This window comes from Balaenoptera borealis (assembly GCF_965194805.1).
Source record: "Balaenoptera borealis genome assembly, chromosome: 16".
NCBI classification, from domain to species: Eukaryota; Metazoa; Chordata; class Mammalia; order Artiodactyla; family Balaenopteridae; genus Balaenoptera; species Balaenoptera borealis.
The window spans coordinates 26,669,104-26,682,864 of NC_138872.1; the positions used below are offsets into that span (position 1 = coordinate 26,669,104).

The 13,761-nt window shown below is 56.3% G+C and overlaps 1 protein-coding gene across 3 annotated transcripts in view; it reads left to right on the plus strand.

Moving 5' to 3' along the window:
• The window catches only part of NOL4L (nucleolar protein 4 like), a 133,519-nt gene that overhangs the window by 52,134 nt on the left and 67,624 nt on the right, over positions 1-13,761 (plus strand). For all 3 annotated transcript variants that reach the window (XR_014235361.1, XM_082358839.1, XM_082358835.1), the window contains exon 3: positions 5,494-5,605. Coding sequence is in view for 2 of the 3 variants with exons in the window: in XM_082358839.1 (XP_082214965.1) it covers positions 5,494-5,605 (112 nt within the window). In the remaining variant the exon portion in view is untranslated. The remainder of the gene's footprint in view (positions 1-5,493; positions 5,606-13,761) is intronic.

The window sequence follows — 13,761 nt, forward strand, 5'->3', positions numbered from 1 at the left end:
TGAGGACCTGGGCCCCACCCTCTAGGAAAGCACAGTTCGATTTGGGGTGGGGAGGCTGAGAGCAAAACCAAGATACGAGAAACAGAAATGTGTCCAAGACTAGCTTCGAGGGAACAAGAACCCAGGTACGCCTGGTCGTTCAGCAAAGGCCCCTCCAGACACCAACTTTCAATGATAAGCCAGGGGGACTTCATGGAGAAGGTGGCAGGTGAGCTAGCAGTCTAAACTTTGGGTAGGCAGAAGAGAGCAGAGGCGGCAACCTAGGGTGGGAAACATCACACATGGGGCAGTGGAGGGGATGGTGGCCAGAGCAAGAGGGGCCTGCCTGGGTTCTGGTCCTGCCCCCCCATTGACCCCCATTGCCATGGCTCATGCACAGCTCTGAACCACTTGTCTGGCACCCACCACTAAACCAGTAAAGCCAAGCACTTTATGTTCATTCAAGCCTCACAGCAGTCCTGTGACAGAGGTGCTGTGGCCCATTTGACAGTTGAGGAAACTGAGACCCAGAGAGTTAAGCTACCGCTCTAAGGTCACACAGCACTGAAGTGGCAGTCAGCTCTGTGTTGACTTTCTCTCTGGCTTCCTAGAGACCTGCCCCTCTGTGATGGGGCTACCTCACCCAAAGCGGATGCGAACCCTCCAAGTTCTTTTATAAATAGCCTTGGAGTGCAGCGGAGGTGGCCTGTATAAGTCTGTAATTTCCCCATATGGCCTGATTTAAAAAAAAAAAAATCCAATAATCTGGTTTGTCCTTGTCCTCAGAAGATGGCCTTTGCCCTAAATGAGTCTTAAGGATGGACCCACATGACAAGGACCTCAGAGAGATGAGGGGTCGGGCTGAAGGAAGCAGGAGATGATTGTACTATCTGCCCCGACCTGTCCTGCTTCTCAGCACTTGTGCGTTGGGCAACAGCTTGTGGGAAGGGAGTTCTGAGGGTATTTCCACCAGAGGGTCATAAATGAAGGGAGGGATACCCGAGCTGGGGCCTTTGTGGGCCCCTTGGTACTGATGCAACCCCGCACACTTTCTCAGCATTGAATTTGCCTTGCTGGGAGCCGGCACGTGCCAGGCTGTGCACTCAGTATGTCCCCTGCACCAGCTCTCTGAGCCATCACACGGATGAAGCAGGTGCTGCTGTTACCCCCATTTTACAGATGAGGAAAACGAGGCTCAGAGAGATGATTAAACCTGCCTTGAGGTCACCCAGCTGATGTTCAGAGCCAGGCAGCTGGCCCAGAGCCCACACCCTGACCACCACACATGCCACCTCTCTACAAACCTCCTATGGCCAGCTAGTGGGGTCCACTGACTTGCTTGTCGAAGTAGACAGTCTTGGACCAACCAGACCTCAGGATTTCCCTGGTCCCCTGGGTGCCCAGCCCTAAGTCTCACCCTCAGGCACTTCCTGGGTGTTTATGAAGGCTGGGGTCTTCGAGCTCTGTGCTGCGGAGAGGGCGGGGCTGGCTGCATCCGCCAGGCTCTGCGTCTCTGGGCCAAGCGGACGTCCAGCCCTTGGCTCTGCGCTTCCTGGCTTCTCGTCCATATGCCCGCCGCGTGCCCCACTTCCCGCTGCCCAGCCTGGAGCTGGCACATGACTGGCAGCGAGCCAGCTGGGCTGTGTGCAGAGCTGGAATTTCAGCAGCAGGGCCAAGGCTGAGGGAGCAGGCCAGGCCCTCCTGCAGTGGGTGTGAGGCCAGGGGGGCCGCCGTACCCCCTTCCTCCCCTGTGTGCCTCCTCTCCCTTCCCCCCTCTTCTCCATCTGTCACCCTTCTCATGCCACCCTTTTCCTTTTGGGGGGGATGGGGTGGTGCCTGCATGCTTTTGTCCTCCTCTTTTCACCTGCTCCCATTTTCCTCCACCTAAGCCTAGCTCTTCAGCCCCATCCATGCCTGTGGAAAGAGACCCCCCGCCCCCACCCAAGGAAACTCCGTGCTGATGGCTGCAGAGAGGCACAGCCTGGCGCTGCGGGCTTTGCATCAGGCCCTTAGGAGGGGTTTTTGGATCTGCCTGTGTGTGCTTTACCAAACGTGAATCCTGGGACTGCCTTGCTGTCTCTGGGGACACCTGGGACCTTCTGGATTCTTACAGGCCTGGGGTGCCTGAGGGAGCAGGACACTGGAAGGGAGATGGGCAGGCTTGTTCAGGGCATTAAAGGAGGCACATTCTTCAGTGGGAAAAGAACTTTCTAGGGATCAGAGAGGGCAGGTAATGAGCTTTCTGAAACTGGAGGTCTCTGAGCCAGGGGTAGATGGCCATTTATGACGGACAATACAGGGGAGTCCCGTCTTGGGCAAGAAGCCCCTGCCTTACTTTGCCTCTGACGTAGCGTGACCTGAGGTCCAGAGGATCCCAGGGAGTCTTGCCAAGGCAGGGGTATGGGTTCTACAAAGTTCCCTGAAGCCACATAGAGGACTGGTCCTTTTTCAAGGGGCGTTTCTGGTGTCTGCACCCATCTGAATTAGGGTGATCCCCTTTGTTTCCTCCCTCTTTCCCAGGGTGCTAGTAGGCTAGATCGGGTTCTGGAGTCCTGATCTGGCTGCCCAGACCACTTTGGAGTTGGGGCCAGATGTGGTCAGCAGCTGCTCCAGGCCCACCACGTGCTAATCCACCCGCAGGGCAGAAGGAGGATCTTGTAAAGTGGTGCAAATCCCCCCAATTGGCCTCATCTGTCTTTGTTGACCTCTGAGTTGGGGACTGAAAATGGGGCCTTGCAAGTCAGCAACTCTGCAAATAGCTTCTGCTCTCCCTGCCAACGAAATCTCACTCAGTTTTTACTACTAAGAAAAACGTAAAAGGCAGATTCATGTATGGGTCTCAATGTCCAGGCAGGAGGCCTGAGAGCAAGGCAACAGACAGTCCAGGGCCTCCAAGGGCAGCTGGGTGGGGACAGGGGTCCTGGAGCTTCCCTTCTTAAATGCAACAGCTCCATCTTTATCTGTGTCATGTTTTGGGCTTCAGGATAAGAGTCTATTTCCAGAACAGTGTCTGTAGCTCTAAAACTATCTGAAAACCACCATCCTACTGACTAGGGCATGAGCTGGGGTGATCCTCCTTGTTTCAACTCATCCTGTGGTCCTGTGGCCTTGGGCATCTGTGCAGTCAAACAGAAATGGAGGTCCCATTTCTCATGTGGACAAGGCAGGAGCGGGAACCAAGAGATGCCCACAGGAGGTTGAAGGCCCCAGTGGGGGAAGGCATCGTCCTCCATTCGGGTCCCTGCAGCAGCGTGGAGCTGGACTCCGCACTTTACCGGCTCCCCGGGGAGCTCTTAGCAAGGCTGCAGACATTCCAGCCACGCAGGGCAGGGCTTCCCTCCCGGGCCCTGGAGAGCTCCAAGGACTTCGCACCCACCCGCCTTTGGTCCAGCCCACCTGCCCACCCATGGGACCCAGGGCCAGAAGGCGTGTGCCCAGTGCGCCACCTCCCTGTGGCACTCCGGCCAGCCTTTGTATACTGCTGGGTACCTGCCAAGGCCGGGAGAGCTGGGGCTGCCACTCCGGCCCCTGGGCAGGACGCTCTCTCGTAACTGTCCCTGTACCCGCAGTGGGCCAGGTGGCAAGCAGGGCCTCTGCCTATGCCACAGGCAGCCCTCAGCAGAGCAGCCCACCCAGGAAGGCTCTCCCTGAGCCCTGCAGAAACTCTGTCTCTGCCCAGCGGCCGGTGAGCTCCGGGTAGTAAAGTAGGGCTTCTTTCCCCATGGTGTCAACCTTCCTTTCCCAGCAGACTGCAACCCTCCTCCTCCACGTCCTCACCTCAGCTCTTCTGAGGCCTGACCAGAGATGCCACACCTCGGGCACCTAGGAGGTCATCTGTTGGCCCAACTGAGCCTTGGCCCTCTGCTTGGCACAGCAGGCATCCTCCCCTCTTGCCCATTTACTCCTGCAGCTGTCAGCCCCTCAGCAGGACCCATCCCTCCCAACCCCGCAGGCCCAAGAAGGACCTGCCACCCCTAAGACTGCCAGGCAGCCCCTGGCTGGGGATGAAGGTGTCCGCGTGTGTGGCAGGAGAGCCCCCGTGCCTCGGCCCTCACGCCCTCCCATCCACCGGCTCCAGTCAGAGAGCAGGGGTTTGCCCTTGTCCCTGACCTCCAGAGGAAGGCAATCAGACAGGGAATTTGGAAGGGAGATAACTCATCAAGGAGCCTGCCTGCTCCGCAGAGCACCAAATCAGCTGAGAAATAACAATTGTGTCACCAAAATTAACTCTGCGTTTGTAGCCGGCCACCAGGCAGGAGTGGCCCCTGGAGCTCCGCAGGCAGCACAGCCGAAGCCGGTCCTCTGAGGGCCTGGCCGCAGGCGGGGTGGGGGGGGTGGGGAGCCTGGCAACCCCCCAACCCCATCCACTCTGCCTCACCCTGCCCTGCTTCCTAGCCACCACAGAGATGGGGCTGGGCACGTGTCCACCCCGCAGGAGCAGACCAGGTGCGTCTTGGAGAGCAGCCCCTCCTGCTGTGGGCTGACCAGCACCCTTGGCCAACTTTCCCGGCTGGGCTGCGGCGAGAACGGCGGAATGCTAGGGTGGTGCTGCCCCTTAGTGGAGAGGAGCGGGAGGGCCTGGGCTCTGGGAAACGTGAAAGCCAGCAACTGGGCAGCCAGCAGCCTCAGCCAGGAAACCCGGGTCCAAGAGGTCCCTCTGGCCCCCTCAGGCAGCCAAACCAGGACCAGTGGGTTTCCCAAAACCCAAAGCAAGAGGAGAAGACTGAGCTTCTGGGCCCACACCCCGCTCTTCCCCACTCCCACACCCTGTCTCTTTCTTGTGTCGCCTCCCATCTCTTTCACCTTCCCTCCCACACTGCTTACTCTTTCTCCCTAGTTAGGGGAGGCCCCCTGGAGACAGCTATGGGGCGTGACCTGGAGCTTGGGTTCTAGTCTGGCATTGCTCTAAGGAGCTGTGTGACCTTGCGTGAATTGGTTCACCTCTCTGGGCCTCATAAACTCACCTGGAACATGGGGGTCCCTAAGAGTCTGTCCAATTTGAAAAATCGGACCCCTTGGCATTAGCCTTTCACAGCTCTCTTGATCTGTGAGTAGATCAAGGAATAGCCTGTAGAGCTTTGGGTTCCGTTTATAGGCCCGGAGCCGGTAGATTTATAAGCGAGGCTCAGTTTCTTCATCTCTAATTGTGGAAGTTGTCTCCTCCTACCCTAGACCAATGTTTATCAAGTCATTTTTCAGTAGTAGCAATGATATGTTGAGAGGAATATTCCCAACTTATGAGAACATAGGTTAAAGACTAGATGATGTTTCAATGTTTTGGTTTTTCAGTTTTTAAGCTTCTTTAATTTAAAATTTTAAAACTGCTGGTATTCTGCAAAAGTACTGACTCATTTCCATGGCTGAGACTCTAAGACATCTGCTCCTTGCTCCTCAAATCCCTGCCTTTCCTGGCAAGGGCAAAGTGCCTGCCACCAAAGCACAGGCCTTGGTGAACCGGTGACCAAGCCGCCTCCCCATGGATCCATGTAACAGCAAACCTCCTCTCTCCCCCAGATCGCCGAGACCTATGCCTTCCTTCCGCGAGAGGCTGTGACCCGGTTCCTGATGAGCTGCACAGAGTGTCAGAAGAGGATGCACTTTAATTCCAACGGCCTGGAGCCCAAAGGTAGGGGAGGAGGTGGGCGTGCTGGAGGCTCAGGGGAGGCTCTGCAGAGAGGGGCTCTCCCCCAGAAGGGCCTGCCCTTTGCTGGCACAGACACAAGAGTGCATGGCCAACATTTGTCACAATTCCCAGAGGCCAGTGTGGGTCCATGGAGCTGCCCAGAGAGCCTCATTTTAGGTTTGTTTTTTTTTAACTTTTTTTAAATGTCAAGTTTCACTTAAAAACCAATAGCGCATTCCTACTGCCCTTCAAGACTCTCCTCTCCCACCGAGGTTCCAGATGGAAATGGCCACCTCGCCCCATTCCCTAAGCTCTGCAATACTCGCCACGCAGATTTCACCCCAGGCGGTGTGCACATGGATCTGGTCTCACTGACCCGACTGTACACTCTCTGAGGACAGGAGCACACCCCCCACTGCGTGCACCCTCCTACCCTATAGCTACCCACCTGCCATTAGCAGGCCTCCCTAAGTATTTGTCCCCTGCCCCCCACCCCCAGTGCACACCCAGGAGAACTGTGGGGATTGGTTAGAATTGAAAATGCCCAGAGTACTTGTGATCAGCCGAAGGTGGTCCCTTAGACCGACATCCACGCTCCCCAGCTCTACCCTGCCCAGTGAGACGCAACAAGGACCCCCGCTTCAGTCCCCCACAGCCTCTACCTGAACGTCCCAGAGGCCTCCAGTAAGTCTGGGCCATCTGTTCGCAGGTGGCTTTGGCATAGCGAGACAGGCCGTTATGTTTGGCTGGTGTGACTATAACTCAGCGCTGAGAAATGATGCCCCGGTGGGTGACTTATCAGGGCTTCTAGGCATCAGGCCCGCAAAGGTTGCTGAGGTCGGTGGGCATTTGCCTGAGGATGGGAACAGACTCGGAATGAAGGGTGAGCCATTTACTCAGGTGGTGCCCAAGTGGCGTCCACCAAATACGTGGAAAAACCGACGAGGCCCGAGGACAGCAAAGGAATTGGAGCATAGGTGTCGAGTGAGGTTTTCCTCCTAGTTGGTAGTCCCTGATACGACTTCTGACAGCAGCCACCTCACCAAACCCAGAGGCTTCCCTGTCCTTGGGGGCCATTAGGCCATGGCCACTTCACTGAGCTCATTGGATGGCCACTAAAGTATGAGGGACAGGAATTAATCTAGTTAATCCCTCATAAGTGCTGGGTTCCTGGTTTAAGAGCAGGGGCTCCAGGGCCGCACTGGGTGGGTTTGGATCCCAGCTCTGCCGCTCAACAGCCGTGTGTTCTGAGCAAGTGGCTTCACCTCTCTGAGCCTCAGTTTCCTCATCGGTGAAATGGAGTTAATAATGGCACCTACCTGGCGGCAGGGGGGGCAGGGTTCTGATAAAATCTTTTTTTTTTTTTTAATTAATTAATTTATTTATTTTTGGCTGTGTTGGGTCTTCGTTTCTGTGCGAGGGCTTTCTCTAGTTGCGGCGAGCGGGGGCCACTCTTCATCGCGGTGCACGGGCCTCTCACTGTCGCGGCCTCTCTTGTTGCGGAGCACAGGCTCCAGATGCGCAGGCTCAGTAGTTGTGGCTCACGGGCCTAGTTGCTCCGCGGCATGTGGGATTTTCCCAGACCAGGGCTCGAACCTGTGTCCCCTGCATCGGCAGGCAGATTCTCAACCACTGTGCCACCAGGGAAGCCCTCTGATGAAATCTGAGAGTTAATCCCTGTACCTGGCACAGGGCTACCATGCAGGAGGAGTGAGCCATGGCTGTGGCAGTTATTGTGATAACGTGTGGGGCCTGAGTGAGGCCCCTGCCCCACGTGGCCTGGCCCCCGCTGAGCAGCTGCAACCCCTGCACCAAGACAGCACTTGGTACCTGCCAGTGGGCCAGGAGGCTTTCCCTGCTGCATTCCCCACCCTGCCCGGGTCTGGGTCCCAGGGACGCGGGCCCTGGTGGTGGCTGCTTGGTCCCCTGCCCGCCCATCCGCCTGTCCCCGCCAGCGCTGGCCTAATCGTTTCCATAGCAACTGTCAGAGTCAGACACAGAACCTGGGGGAACAGAGGCAGGGCAAGAGGGGCTGTGTTTGTGGGCTGCTCTGGGGCGTCTTGCAGGCTCTGTCTATTCTGCTCCCTTCTCCATGCTGGCGTGGAGGACCATCCTCACCTCCCCGACTCCCCAGTAGAGGCAGCGAGGTCTCCAGGGCTACAGCTCTGCTCCTCCTCATCTGAGGAGGACGCCGAGCACAGCAGCAGCAGCTTGCTTCTTCTCCTGCTGCCACCACCGTGCCCCCACCCCCAGGGTGGGGGGGGGACCAAGGGAGGTGGAGAGGCAGAGAGCACACGCGCCAGCTTCACGGGTTCTGTGCTGGAGCCTCTCTGTCCAGGGGCTCGCTCCAGCAAGACAGAGGGCAGGCAGAGTAAGGCTGCACCGTGCCCCTCCTTGCCTGTCCTCGGGCAGAATGCCACTTCCCTGTCCCCAGGAGTGGAGCTTCCTGCGCAGGGAGAGGAGGAGATGCTGAGGGAGCAGGAGACTGTGTGGCCTCAGTGTCTCAGAATGTGGGTTTGGGGTCTGGCAGGCCTGGGTGTGCTGCCCTGCTCCCTGCTGTGTGTCCCTCAGCAGGTTCAGGGACCTCTCTGAACATCAACTGCTCATAACAGCTCCTTTGATCCTGTGAGGGCTCTGTCCCTTTTTACAGCTAAAGAAAGGAGGCACAGAGAGGTGGTAGGGTGACATCACTTGTCCAAGGTCCCCAGAAGGCAGGAGAACTTATCTTCCCATCAACAAATGGGAGTAACACTTCCCTCTCTTTTTTTTTTTTTTTTGGTCCGCGCCACGTTGCGGGATCTTAGTTCCCCGACCAGGGATTGAACCCAGACCCATGGCAGCGAAAGCCCAAGTCCTAAACACTGGACCAGCAGGGAATTCCCCCGTCTCAGGGTTTTCATGAGGATGCAAGTGAATTAAACGAGCCCATTCTGCCAGGCGCCTGGTGCAGTGGGTGCCTAGGGAGCATCAGCCTGTCCCCCACCCTACCCCCATGTTGTTGTACCACCCAGGCACAAGACTGCCAGTGTCCAGGTGTCCCACGGGGAGATGCATGGTCAGTCACCCACCCAGGTGAGCACCCTGGGTCCACAACCTGGCCGCTGGGCAAAAGGGAAGGGTTTGGTTTCTGGAGGCTGCCAGTGGGGAGCCTTAGAGGTTGAAAGGCTGCCCTGTCTGCTTGATGGCCAGAGGCACTAGTGCCTGGACCACCCTCACCAGCTGGCAGGTTCTCCCGTCTCCTGCCCCAGCTGAGGGCCTGGAGATCCTGTCTCCGCCTGCCATGCTGGCCTCTCTGGATGTGGTCAGCTGCTCCGACCGCTCTTTCACAGGCACCCCTGCTCTGCCAGCCTTCCCTCCTCCCTCGCCCGCCCTCCGGGAAATCAGAGCCTGCCCCAAGGCCCAGAGGCAGGCCCCAGGTTCCTGTCCCAGGAAGGTGGGGCCGGAGGGGGACAGGGAACAGGATGGAGACTGCTCGAGGGGCTGCTGGGAGGACGCCTCGCTTCCTGGCCTCATGTTATAAAGAAAGAAAGGAAGCAAAGCAGCCTCCCCTGCTCAGTGGTTTGTCCCGGCACGGGGGCGGGGTGGGGGGGTGGGGAGGTGGGGGGCTGGACAGTCCTGTGCCCTCCCCCAGCGCCAGAAGCACGAACAAAGGAGGCTGCCGAGGGTCAGGAAGTCTGAGGATGGGAGATTCCAGGGCCTGCCGCCTCCACTCTCCTCTTCCACCAGCCCCTGAGTCTGGTCTGGAGGAGGCAGCGATGAGAACTGGGTGTGCCCTGGGCCCAGCTCTGGCTGCAGGGGTGAGGGCCTCTGGGGCACGTTTCACGTTTCTTTGATGTGATGAAATACTGTTTGCATGGCTGCAGACTAGGAGTTAGCAGTGGGCAATGCCAGTCACCTACCGAAGGGTCCCTTCCTCAGCGAGAGCCATCCACTCAGGTGGCAGCGCCTTTGCAGCCGGGCCCAGATTCCTCTGTGGTTTCCAACCCCCTCCCTGCCTGGCCCCTGCAGATCCCCCCTTCCTGTCCTGCCCCATGCGACCCCATCCCGGCTCATTCCTCTACCCCTGCAGTGTCTCCTGTGCTGGCCTGTCCCCTCTCGGCTCTCATACTCACTAGCTGTATGACCGGGGGAGGTTGCATAGCCTATTAACACGAGCACCCACCGCACGGAGTCCTTGGGAACATCACGCAGGAGCGTCTGCATGGCGCTCTGGCAGGGCTCAGTAGCTGTCGTCTGAGTGATTGAACGGAAGTCCTGTTGAGATCCCCTCTCCACAAGGCTGCCTGGAGCTACTTCACAGCCCTCTGAGCTCTTCCTCCTTGGAGCGCTAATGGACTCGCCATCAGTCCTGCCCTGCTGAGCACAGGCACCGTCCCTACGCCCTTCCCCCACCGTCCCCACCCTGAATGCACACACATCAGTGCTCCTTGGAAGAGTTGCTGACCTATTGATTCGCTTCCCTGGGAGAGAGGTTTTTTCATCTGAGCCAGCCCCAGGCCTGGCTTCTCTAGTTCCAAATCTGAGCCCCATGGCAGGCTGGCCAGTCTCGAGGCTCGTCTGTGTCAGGCCTTCATCGTGCACGCGTCCTTCAACCCCCAGCTCTGACACCGAGAGGTCTCACCCTGGCATCCAGAAGCTACAGATGTCTCTGGACGGAGGAGTTCTTCCGTCCTGTAGGTGGAAACTCATGAGAATTGCCACCTTGTGTTCCACGTGGGGGATCCGGGCCACCACCTCAGCTGGAATTTGCATTGATTGGCAAATGTCACTGGAGCCCAGCTGTGATCAGCTCTTGGCTTGGCCCTGGGAGAACCTCTACATCGTTGGTTATTTTCAAGGCCTGTAAAACTAGGACTAGTGCTTGGGCTGGTTTCAGTTTTTCTTGGCAAAAAGGTGTCGAAACATTTCTTTGTGTGGTTCCTCTGCTTCTCTCACCAGCAACCTACTGGGTTATTTCAGCTCTGTGACCCTTCCTAGCTCCTAACTCACCCGTGGTCTCAGGTTACTTGTAGTGGCTCAGGCGTGGCCACTGTATTTGTTGACCACAGCGGGGACCTGGCCTGCCCATCAGAGCCCAGGGAAGCCGCTTCTTCCTTGTTCGTGTGTCCACCTTAGCTCATCCCCCATCCCCCCACGAGCACCGGACTCCATGGAGCCCCCACTGGCCCTGCTACTTAGCTCTTTCCTAGTAAGCTGTTCATCTTCGTGTGTGGCACTTACCACCCCAGGAACCATTTGGCTCCCCACTGCCAAAAACCCTGCCTGCCTGTCTTCTTGCTGTGGTGTGACCGAGCTCTGGCCTCCCACAGCCAGCTCCCTGGCACGTTCCCTCACCTGGAATGTGTCCCGCCTGCCAAGGTCCCACCTCCCCGACAGAACCCTCACTTCTGGAACTGCAGATGCCAGCATTTCACTGCACACCGATCTCGGATGGATTCGTGTGTGTGCCCGGGATGTCCCTGCTTCCCCAGACGAGGGCAGCCGGCCTCCTCTTCCCGAGCTCTCCTGGCTCACCTCTGGGCACTGGAAGCAGTTTCTGATCTGTGGACCTGCTGTGGAGGGAACAGGTCAAGGAAGACCCCTTCTCCCACCCCCCAAGAGTGGCTTCCCAGCCATGTGGTTTTTCTCCTAAACCTAGCTATACCTGGCTTTTTTAAAGTTACCTTTTCGTAAGTAGTCATGGCTTTCAGGCAGGACACGGGTGACCATCAATAAAGGAACACAGTGTCCGGCCTCCATGGACAACAAAACACAGAGCGTCGCCATGGCACCTGATGAAGTCTTCATTTGAGGCTCTGACCGGCAATCCTTAGGGTGGGGGTCCCTTCTCACCTACCATGTTGTCTAACAGCTTTTCAGCAGACAACCACGTCTTTGAGGAAATGAAATGGAAATGGCAGAATCCTCCATCTGAAGACCCACATTCCAAAACAGGAACCACGGCTCTTTTGAGTGACATCATCTCAGTGTGGCTGCAATGTCTGCCTCACATATTGTATCCAAACTCATGGAGCTGTGGAGGCCAGGTCCCAACACACCCCTGGGTTGAAAGAGGTCAAGTCTGGGTTGATGGTGGGGCGGCAAGAAGAAGAGGACCCAAGGTCACAAAAATGCATTTTAGTTTCCCCACAGCACTGGGCATCTGTGCCAGAGGGGCCAGTGTGCACTGGTGTTAGAGCACCCCTCTGCCATAGACCAGGAGGAAATCCCTTAATAAAAAGAAAGGTTTGGCCCATTCCAGGCCAGTTTCTGAGACATTCTATTAGTGACATTTACCTCCTCCTGGACAAACAGAAATTCTGTGTAAGACAGCATAGCTTTAAAAAGCAAAACAAGGAATCCCCTGGTGGTCCAGTGGTTAGGACTCACCGCTTTCACTGAGGGGGACTGGGTTTGATCCCTGGTCAGGGAGCTAAAATCCCACAAGTCGCATGGCGCGGCCCAAAGGAAAAAAAAACAAAAACAAAACAAAGCTCTGCATTTTTATGAAACTTGATAAGAAATGTTATTCAAGCTGTACAGTCACCAGAAGGACACCACCCCAAGACGCATGGACCCTGTTTTCTGCAGGGCTGTTCCTATCTGCGCCAAGTAGGAACTGCCCGGTGCCCTTTGGGTAGTTTCTCCCCCTTGTTTGCAGGGGCCTTTTTTTTTTTTTTTTTTAATGTACATCCTTGTTGGTTTTTTTTTTTTAATACACCTTTATTGGTTTTTTTAAAATACATCTTTATTGGGGTTTTTTTGCCTCTTTTCTTTTTTGTGGCAAAATATTTACAACGCAAAACGTGCCATTTTAATAATTTTTAAGTGTACAACTCAGTGTTAGTTACAGTCACACCACTGGGCAATCATCACCGCTGTCTGTTTCCAAAACTTTTTCGTCACGCCGAACAGAAACTGCGGACACGTGAAGCAGTAACTTCCCATTCCCAGACACCCGTCCCTGGTAACCTCTCTTCTACTTTCTTTCTTTTTTTAAAATTAATTACTTAATTAATTTTTGTGTGCGTTGTGTCTTCATTGCTGCGAACTGGCTTTCTCTAGTTGTGGCAAGCGGCGACTACTCTTTGTTGCAGTGCACGGGCTTCTCATTGCGGTGGCTTCTCTTGTTGTGGAGCACAGGCTCTAGGCACGCGGGCTTCAGTATTTGTGGCACGCAGGCTCAGCAGTTGTGGCTTGCAGGCTCTAGAGCACAGGCTCAGTAGTTGTGGCACAGGCTTAGTTGCTCTGCGGCTTGTGGGATCTTCCCAGACCAGGGATCGAACCCGTGTCCCCTGCATTGGCAGGCGGATTCTCAACCACTGCGCCGCCAGGGAAGCCCTCTTCTACTTTCTGTCTCTGTGAATGTGCCTGTTCTAGATGTTCCATCCACGTGGAATCACACAGTATTTGTCCTGTGGCGTCTGGCTTCTCTCCCTCAGCAGAGCGTTTTCAAGGTTGCCAGGGCCTGTCTGGCCTGGGCTCTGGCTCTGGAGCGGCAGATTCTGCAGATCCCTGCCTCTCTCCACCTCGGCCCTCTCACCCGCTCCTGTCCAGCACATCTCCTGGGCGCGGTGCTTGTGGTGACGTGCAGGCTTTGGCCCATCCGGAAGTCGTCCCCACTTCTCGCACCACTCAAACCCCAGCCCGTGAACAGAACTAGGCACCAGGGGGGACATGGGTCAAAGGCCTGGCACTCTTGGAGGCAGGGGGAAGAGGCAGCCAGAGAACAGGTAACCACGACTATTCCCTGGACAGAGGGTGAAGCCGGGTCAAGCGACTAAATGACGAAATGAGGCCCTGCTTCGTGTGACGGGTCCCAGCAGGTGACTCCAGGGTTTCGAGCTTGGTCACAGCAGGAGACATCTGAAGGGGAAGCTGGACTGGAGAGAGACGTGATGGGCTCCCTTCGAATCATGCTTCTCGTCTTCTTGACTTATTCCTGTGCCATCGCAGTCTCTCCTAAATGGCACCCACAGTGGCACCCAAGATGCAGAACACAATGGCTGGGCAGTGTCCACTGCAGGAGCCTTTGCAGAAGGCAGCATGGCCAGACATTTCAAGAGTTTCCGAGTATTCCTACCCTTTGACCCACGAATTCCACGTCTTGGAGTCTGGTCTAAAAAGGAAACGATCATAAATACAGACCAATATTCCTGCACAAGGATGTTCCCTGCAGT